This window comes from Macrotis lagotis, chromosome 1 (genome assembly GCF_037893015.1).
Source record: "Macrotis lagotis isolate mMagLag1 chromosome 1, bilby.v1.9.chrom.fasta, whole genome shotgun sequence".
Lineage (NCBI taxonomy): Eukaryota > Metazoa > Chordata > Mammalia > Peramelemorphia > Peramelidae > Macrotis > Macrotis lagotis.
In genome coordinates, this window is record NC_133658.1 from 296,783,453 (window position 1) to 296,793,550 (window position 10,098).

At 38.8% G+C, this 10,098-nt stretch overlaps 1 protein-coding gene across 1 annotated transcript; it reads left to right on the plus strand.

The window, feature by feature from the left end:
* Positions 1-6,718: 6,718 nt before the first annotated feature.
* Positions 6,719-7,367, plus strand: LOC141516829 (large ribosomal subunit protein uL11-like). The gene has a single exon (XM_074227799.1). It carries the CDS (start codon positions 6,719-6,721, stop codon positions 7,214-7,216), a length of 498 nt encoding a protein of 165 aa, XP_074083900.1. The 3' UTR covers positions 7,217-7,367.
* The last annotated feature ends 2,731 nt before the right edge of the window (positions 7,368-10,098 follow it).

A 10,098-nucleotide genomic window follows, 5' to 3' on the forward strand; every position in this document is an offset into this window, starting at 1 on the left:
AAATTAAATATGACCAGTTGCTGCTGAAAATGTAGATCCCTGAGCAGTGGTCAGAGGAGAAAGAGGGAGTCATGGAAGGTCATGGAAGTCAAAACCTGTTATCCCAAACATTTTCAAGGGTGGAAGCTCACAGATTATCTACTGGGAAATGGAATAGACAGACCTGCTCCTCCAGGGGAGACAAATGCTAATGGAACACATACTGAATAAGAGAAAGAAGATGCCCCTGTATTATTTGCTAGGCAATCATTGTTTTTTAGTATTATGCCAGTACAGCAGACACTTTTAAAGTCCCAAAAGAAGACAAAAAATAACACTCATTTGCCCAGAAGAATTCTACCAGTTCGAGTAAATGCCCCTAAGAGATTTGGGGGGTAGCAGGCTTTCAAGGGATTATGGAGAAAATATAAACTACCTAAAAGTATTAATGGCCCAGAATGATCTTGTGGGTTTGGGAAAGACATTGGAAGAGGATGAAAAATAATTGTTGGAAGGATTAGCATAGGAGGAAGATGTTTGTCTGAAGTGCTCTGGAGAGTTCCTGTCAAGGATCTAGGTGGGTCACATATTGTCATGCCCTCAAGGAAATAAAAGCATATACTGGCTGGTCACATCTCAAGAATCTGAAAGAACTAGACTTTTCTAGACTTGTGAAGAACAGAATTTTCATTGCTAACCCTCTCAGTGACCCAGGTAAATGCTTTTGCTCATATATAATGCTTAGGAGAAGTCTTATCTTAGGAACAATCACTGCCAAAAACCTGTTGTATTTTCTAGTAAAGAATTCACTGACAATGAGATTTATTATTTGTTTTCTGCTTATTATAGACAGGCAGTGTATTGTAGTGCATAGAGAACTGGCTCTTGAGTCAAGTAGACCTACATTCAAATTTAATATCAGACACTTACTACTTTGTATGTGCCTAGGCAAGTCATCTAACTTTGTTTTGAAATTCAGTTTCTCTGACTGTAAAATGGGAATCATGAGTATCACTTCTTTCGTAGGAGTTTTGTGAGATTCAAATGAGATAATAGGTATAAATTAATTTTCAAACCTTAAAATGCTACAAAGGTATCAGTTATCATTATCCCAAACACAAATAAAGGTTCTTTGCCTTAAAATGTTCATAAATTCTGAGATTGACTGTGGAGCCCAATTTTAAGTGTAGACAAACAAAAATTCCACTGGATTATATTATGATCAGTTCTAAATTGGATGCTACCTGCTGAGAAAAGTAGCAGTATTAGCCAGCTGTGAGTTCAACATTTACTATCAGCTAGTGAAGATGCTGGATCCTTATGCTATATTCCATATGTGGTAATGAATCTGAAGTTATAGCAAAACCTATAAAAGGAGGGAAGATTATTTGTCATATTGAGAAGGCTAGACTTCCCACATGAAAGCATAGACTTCCAAGTTTGAGCCATCCAGCAAGGAGCATGACATCAATAAATATAATCTGCTGCACTGAACCAATGGAAGACTCAGTTACCTTTGAATGGCTGGCAATAGGATTGACTTGGCAATAAAGAGCTCCAAGAAGCTTTTGCTAGCTAAGAAGCAAGGTTGTGATCTTCAGTGACTCAAACTTCATTTCCATAAGAATACTTTATTATTAAGAGAAGTTGGAAGTTAGAACAATGCAATACAGATCTTCAGTGGCCTAGAATTAATCCCACTCATGAAAAGCAAAACACAACTAAGCTGTCCAAGACATTTTACTCTATAATCATGAAAACACTAAACTTGGACACTTGAAACAGAGAGAGAGTCTTAGAGTTAGTATGGAACAGGTTCCACCGGTCCAAAATAACAACATATATCTCTAAATATGAGACTTGTACCCAAGATAGATGTTAATCTACCAGCGTCCCCTATCATGAGACTAGACTGGTTCTTTCCTTTAAAAAAGGTTTTGAAACTATCCTTGAGACTTAATTGCTACAAAAGACTAAAGGCTTAAAGCTTTAAGAAGGAAGGGAAGGAAAGAAACTTTTATTAACATCTATTCATCAGTCACTATACTAAGTATTTTATAAATATTACCTCATTGATCCCCAAAATAACCCTGTGAGGTAGGAGCTATTGTTATCTCCAATTTACAATTAAGTAAACTGAGTGAAGCAAAAGATAAGCAATTTATTTACGGTCATTAGATCTGGATGAACTTGGATGTTTCCAAGTTCACAATATGACACAATAAATAGTGTCATCTCACTGTCATTAATATCTTCCTGTTTACCTGAGCACAAAAATCCAAGAGAATGTTTGACCAACAGACCACCTCAAATAACACAGAGGTAGAGAAGTTATACTCAACTAATGTATTTATTGAATAGCCTTTTGTTAACTAAAATCTTCTATGAGTGCTTCATTATTTTACATCAAACCTAAACTACCAGAGGACACACCTGAGTCTACTAACCTTTCCTATAGAAATATATTCAAAGGGGACAGCTAGGTGGCACAGTGGATAGAGCACCAGCCCTGGATTCTGAAGGATCTGAGTTCAAATCAAGCCTCAGACACTTAATAATTACCTGTGTGACCCCCTGGACAAGTCACTTGACTCTATTACCTCCCAAAAAACAACAAAGAAGAAAGTGTTACAATCCCATATCAATCAATCAATTGCTAAGCATTTATTAAACTCTGCACCAGGAAAAGGGATAGGCCCTAGGGAACCAAAGACAAAAACAAAATCATTCCTGCCCTGGAGGAAATGATAACCTAGCTAATCATACTGAATTTGCGAAGAGCATGAGTACCAGCAAATCATTGGCACTGGTATGTCACTAGAAACAGAAAGAATATAAGGAAGACACTGAAGATCATTCCATTCAATGATTTCAGGCAAACCTATTTATTCTATAGTGACCAAAGGGTAGTGGAGAAAGTATTTCTCCATTTATGGCTTACTTGTAAGGATGCATTTTGACCAAACAGCCAATTAACAAATATATTTAAAGATCTCCTTGTTCCAGGTACTGAACTAACTACTGTAGATGAAAAGAAAATAAAAAAAGATAGTTCCTACCATTAAGGAATAAGGGAGGGATTTTGAGCTCAGGCTACTCCAGGAGGTGTTGGACTTGAGGAATGAAAAAAAATCTAGAACACTATTTTAGCACTCTTGTTATTAAAAATGTGGGGAATAATAGATCTGAGTAGGCTCACATGCATATAATGTTCCCAAGAATGATGCTACAGGATTTTCACCATATCTTCTGCTTGAGTAAAAGTCTTGCTTGCCTATCAGTTTGTGCTTTGGCAAAAATAAAGACGGAAAAACATAAAGACTCATAGTATATCTCTTGACTGAAAGATCAACTGAAGGAGGCGTATGGGCTAGGTATGACCTCAGCTTAGAAATACTGTGATGGGAAAATGCAAATGTATAATTCTCAAGTTTCCTGTCAAGAATTTCATTAAGGGAATAAAGGTTTTCTAAGAAATCTGTGGGATAGGGGTGGCTAGGTGGTGCAGTGGATAAAGCACCAGCCTTGGAGTCAGGAGTACTTGGGTTCAAATCCAGTCTCAGACACTTAATAATTACCTAGCTGTGTGGCCTTGGGCAAGCCACTTAACCCCATGGCCTTGAAAAATCTAAAAAAAAATCTGTGGGATATTGGATCAATAAAATGTTATCCCAGTATTGGTGTTTGAAAGACTGGGCAACTTGTCAGTCTACAAAAGAGTGGTTAGCACCCTACAAAGTTGATACATCATAACAATCTTTTGCTCAATGGAGGATTGGTAGGACACCTAAGCCATCAAAAGAGAAATAGAGTGAAAAGTCAGTCAGGTGAGATTCAAGAATCAGGGTTCATGAAAGCTATGGAGAGATTATTAGATTTTGGATAACAACTTGGGAGTATGTAATTTATTTAAGGATAAAATTGTATTTGGGTATCTCCCAGAGGGTCTATTCTACCATGATGCATACCTCTGCCCCAAAAGGGGAAAATTGCTAAACCCAGAAGCTACTTCCCTTTTTTGCTTCTTACTTTACCTTTGAAAATCCCTGGGGAATATAGTTCATCCATTATGACTAGGAATAGTATTAACAGGTTGAGACATCATAAATTCATCAATGAGAATGCTGGAGAATGCTGAACAGTAAATCTAATGATAACAAGGATGCAGAACTAGCAATAAGTCATAACATAAGTAGCAGGACTAGTTGGTCACTGGCAAGTTCACTTCCAATATTCACAATGGGTTTAACAGATGTTAAGATTGTCCAAGAAGTCAGATTATAACTTCTGTCAGAGTACATGTAACATGAAGTTGCCATTGCTTACAAAGTCATTCTTGCTTTCTTGTTCTTTGTTGTATATCCTAATCTTTGCTGTATGTCCTAATAGGTTGATACCACAAATGCTCATGTTATCTGTGCCTTGATTGTTTCAACTTGTTACCTGCAGACACGGTTACTGCTAAATCTTGTAATAAATTTCTTCAGTCTCAATAATCCAGCTATCTCCTCCACTGTCTTTCTCATCAATTCCATTCCTGCACAAAAGGAACTTTCACCCAGAGCCTCTTTCCTCATTGGAGACTGACTTCTATTGGGGACATCATTTAAATGTTTTTGACTTGGTGAATTGTAAGGATATTTCTTCTGTGACAAGATGAAAGGAAAAGAGTTTGAGGAATGGAAAAAAGGAACAGATGGGGCTCACATCTGACATTAGCATTAAAAGCAGCCTTAGAACAAAGAAAGTCAGCTCTGGGGGGAGCCCTAAAGACCATGAAGTCCAACTATTTTATTTGACAAATAGTAAAACTGAAGTCTAGAATGGGTAAATGATCTGTCCATCAACACATAAAGAATTTGGAAAAGGTCCTAGACTAGAGGATCCAGGAGTCTCAACTCTCAATTCAGTGGAAAGGTTAGAACACCAAGAAAGGTTACCTCAGGGCCTCTTCTAAGCATCTTCCCCAAATTCCTCCCCTTGAGCACATTTATATTTATAGAGAGAGGAACAAAGGATAGGGAGGATCAGGAGAGGATCTGGGGTAACTAGGTGGTGCAGTGGATAGAGCATGAGCCCTTGGAGTGAGGAGGACCTAAGTTCAAATGTGACCTCAGACACTTAATAATTTCCTAGCTATGTGACCTTGGGCAAGTCACTTAACCCCACTGTCTTGCAAAAAAAAAAAGGAGAGGATCTTAGGAAGGAGAAAGAAGAGGACAAGAGAAAGACAGACAGAGGGTAAGGAGCCAGTGGCATGAGGAGAGATACTGTGGGCAGACCACCTTATCACTCTAGATCTCAAATTTCTTACCTATCAAATGCCAAAGTTGGACTATATGGTTTTTGGAGCCTTCTCAGTTCTGATATTCTTTTCTAAGGTAGCTACCAACTATAATATCAGATGTAAGAAAGGAGGAAACTGGAGGGTATCTTTGTAAAGGGAAATACATCCTCCTATCAAACTGATCAGACCCATCTATCCTAAGAAGGAGCCTGAGATTGAGGTCTTTACCATTTTCCCTCTCCTTCCCAATCTACTTGGCCCATGGCACAACTTCCTTAGGTATTTGCTCCATTGTTGACCCAGAAAGGCTCCATACCAATCCCTCATAGAATGGGGACAGAGGAAACTTTGATCAAGCTTTTAATCAAGAAACAGGAACTTTCTTATGGTTTCTCTTAGCCAAGGCAGCACTAATAGGCATCAAGCCAGGCTTCTCTCTGTCTCTGGAGAGAGCTGGGTAGGATCATGGAAAGAGCAACACTGCTGACCCAGGTTTGAGGTCCAGTTTGTCCACTTTCAGCTGTCAAATGCTTTCCCCCACCTCCCCCACTGACCTCAGATTTCATTCCTACAAAAGGAGGAATTTGCACTAGCTAAGTGGTCTCAGTTCTAGCTCTGACATCTCTATACTAAGATTAACTACATCCACCAGGCAACAAAAACTGAACCTCTAAGAACAGAAAGGGTTGGAGCTGGCTCAGGGGAAGGCCAGACATCTGTGAGCTTGGATAGGCAGGGAAGTGGAGAAGGTATGAGGTGAGATGAAAGATGGGTAGTATGTGGCTGGGAAAGGGGAGGGGCATTTCTGGGTCAGGGATATGATAAGAATTCAGAAGGTTCAAAAGTTAAAGATATATGCAATGATAGTGAAGAGACCTTTTAACTAAAGTAGATAGTGCAGATTGGGGAATAAACTCAAAAAGGTGAAGTGAGGTCATCCTAGTGGAGTAGAAAAAGCTGTGGTCTTAAAGTCAGGAGTCCCAGGTTCAAAATCATATGACGTTGGGTCATTCATGTTGCAGAATCACAGAATCTCAGAGTTGGAATCTCAAAACCCCCCAGGAGTTATCTATTCCAACCCATGTCTGAAAAATAACTCCCCCTGAAACATATCCAGATTATAGCCAGCCACTCTCTGATTGAAGAATTTGAGGTGTAGGGAGTGCTCTCCATACATGCTCTGATTCTTAGGAGGGTATTCCTGATATCTTAACTAAATAGAACTTTACTCAGTTCTACCCATTGCTCCTTCTTCTACCCCCAACCCAGGGCCAAAACAGAACAAATTTAATCAGTTCTCTGTGTGACACTCCCACAAAATTCAGTTCCCTTACATTTAAAACATTTCTTAGGTGGTGAAGGTGCAACTTCTTTCGGTTGTCCCGAATCCGGGTTCATCTGACACCGGCAGCCACCCCGCAGCATCAAGACCGAGCCTCTACCTTTGTCACCATGCCTCCCAAGTTTGATCCTAATGAAATCAAAGTCATGTTTTTAAGGTGCACTGGTGGTGAAGTTGGTGCCACATCAGCTCTGGCCCCAAAAATTGGTCCCTTGGGTTTGTCTCCAAAAAAGGTTGGTGATGACATTGCCAAGGTAACTGGTGACTGGAAAGGGTTTAGGATTACAGTGAAATTTACCATTCAGAACAGACAAGCCCAGATTGAGGCAGTGCCTTCTGCCTCAGCCTTGATCATCAAAGCTCTAAAGGAACCTCCTCGAGACAGAAAGAAGCAGAAAAATATTAAACACAGTGGAAACATCACTTTTGATGACATTGTCAACATTGCTAGACAGATGAGGCACCGATCCTTGGCAAGAGAACTCTCTGGAACTATTAAAGAGATCCTTGGAACAGCCCAGTCTGTGGGCTGCAACATTGATGGCAGACATCCTCATAATGTCATTGATGACATCAATAGTGGAGCTGTGGAATGCCCAGCATTATGAAGATTCATCACTTCAAAGCCGGAAATTGTGGAGGTTGTGACAAATCTGATCAATGGATAGAGTTTGGGCAACTGTCCTGGATTTGAGCTCCTCGGATAATTTATTGATTTATTATACACTCCTGGAGGCAATCTGTGTTGTCACTTTGATATGTGTGATTTTTACATTGAATCATGGGAGTTACAACTGATTTCACACACTGATTTAAAAGTGAAATACATAAAGTTCAAAAATCTCTTTACAGTCATCACCATAATTGAATGCAATGAACATAAGAAGGTCCATACATTTTTCAATGTACTTTTTTTAACTTGAAGTTTCAGATGTTAGAATGCTTAAAATGCTACAAATTGTGATGGTTACCTTTCCACAAAATATTAAAATAAACCAATTTTTATCAGAATTGAAATAGAGAATAGTATAGGCAGAGCCCATATATTGAAATTGATTTCTTTCACAGGATAATTCTATTTTATATCCTAAGTCAGATTTATTCTTAACTTGAAGAATTCCAAAATCCCTCTTGTAAATATAGGGAAAATGCTGTTCTTCCCTTTTCTGATGAGTCCTTCTAGGAATTAAAGTATTTTTTTTAATTTTATTTAAGGCAATGAGGTTTGCCCAAGGTCACACAGCCAGGTAATTATTAAATGTCAGATCGGATTTGAACTTCGGTCCTCTTGATTCCAGGGTTGGTGCTCTATTCATTGCACCACTTAGCTGCCCCTGGAATTAAAGTCTTATTAACAATAGTGAGAAAGTTTCTGTCCATTTTTAACTTGAGACTCTCACCTTAATTATTCCACAGAAATGAAGACTATCAAGCAGATAGCGGAGTATGCCATTGTAACCTCCACATTTCTCATTGAGTGAAGTCCTCTTCCTCACAGAGAGCATAAATTCATTACTTTAATTCAAATTCTCTAGCAAAGGGAAACAGCATCTACACAGATTACCAATATGCTTTTCATATTAAACAATCTTATGCCTCTATATGGGCAGAAAGGGGAAAAAAAAACATTTCTTATATCCAGAACTTGCGTGAAGAAAGTGCTCTGAAAACCTTAGGGCATTCTACAGATGAGTTACTTTTATGGAAGTTGTATCAGGGGAATCGGATCTCTCCTGGGGGCAAAGCAGAGTTGGTACATCTATCTTTTTAAAATTTTATTTAATTTTATTTATTTTGAGTTTTACAGTTTTTACCCCTAATCTTCCTTCCCTCCCCTCCACCCCACAGAAGGCAATTTGTTAGTCTTCACAATGTTTCCATGGTATACACTGATCTAAGTTGAATGTGAAGAGAGAGAAATCATATCCTTAAGGAAGAAAAATAAAGTATAAGAGATAGCAGAATTACATAGTAAGATAATGGGGGGGGGGGTTGCCCTAAATTAAAGGTAATAGTCTTTGGTCTTTTTTTTTCAAACTCCACGATTCTTTCTCTGGATCCAGATGGTATTCTCCATCTCAGATACCCCAAAATTGTCCCTGATTGTTGCACTGGTGGAATGAGCAAGTCCATCAAGGTTGGTCATCACCTCCATGTTGCTGTTAGGGTGTACAATGTTTTTCTGGTTCTCCTCATCTTGCTCAACCTTGGTTCATGCAAATCCTTCCAGGATTCCCTGAATTCTCATCCCTCCTGGTTTCTTTTTTATTTTTGCAAGTGAATTTTAATTTATTATTACTATTGTTACAATAGTTTTATCATAAGAGTAAACATGAACCCCCCTCCACCCCCCCCCAAGAAAATGAGAAACCTCAAAAATAGTGAGAGAGAGAAAAAAAATGTACTTCAGTCTGTGTTCAGATTCCAATGGCTCTGTCTCTGGGGTGAGTTGCTTTCTTTATCATAAATCCACCAGAGAGGTTGCTTCAATATTTTTCCCACAGTTGCTATTACTAGCTGTACCTCCACTCTATTCCTCCCCACTCTCATTTATTCTATTCTCTCTCTCCTTTCATCCTGGCCCTATCCAAAAGTATGTTGTATCTGAGTACCCTCTCCCTTGATATTCCCTCTCTTCTATCACCTATTCCCCACTTCCCCCCCCATTCCCCCTTATCCCATACCTTTTCTTCTCATTTTTCTCTGGGGTAAGATAGATTTCCTCACCCTATTAAGTGTGTATGTTATTTCCTCTCTGAACCATTTCCAATGAGAAAGAAGGCTCATTCATTCCCCCTTGCCTTCCCCTCTCCAATTCATTGAAAAAACTTTTTCTTGACTCTTATGTGAAATTTCTTAGCTTCTTCTTCATATCCTTTCCCTTCCTCCCAGTATTTTCCTTTATCACCCATTAACTTCATCTTTTTACTATATTATACCATTATATTCTGTTCCTTCCTATGTCCTGTCTATATATGCTCCTTCTAACAGCTCTTATAAATGAGAAAGTTCATATGAGTTATCAATATCTTCTTCCCATGCAGGAATATAAATAGTTCAATATCATTAAGTTCCTCATAGTTAGTCCTCATCCACCCCCTCTATGGTTCACCAGAGTCCTGTACTTGGAGATCAAACTTTCTGTTCAGCTGTGGTTGTTTCAATAGGAAAGTTTGAAAGTCTCCTGTTTCATTGAAAGTCCATCTTTTCCCCTGAAAGAGGATTTTCAGTTTTGCTGGGTAGTTGATTCTCAGTTGTAAACCAAGATCTTTTGCCTTCCGGAATATCGTATTCCAATCCCGACATGCCCTTAATGTAGATGCTGCCAAATCCTGTGTAATCCTGACTATGGAGCCTCTGTAATTGAATTTGCTCTTTGATTTGGGAGTTTTGGAATTTGGCTATAATATTCCTGGAAGTTTTTCTTTGGGGATCTCTTTCAGGAGGTGACCAGTGAATTCCTTCAATTTTTATTTTACCCTCTGCTTCT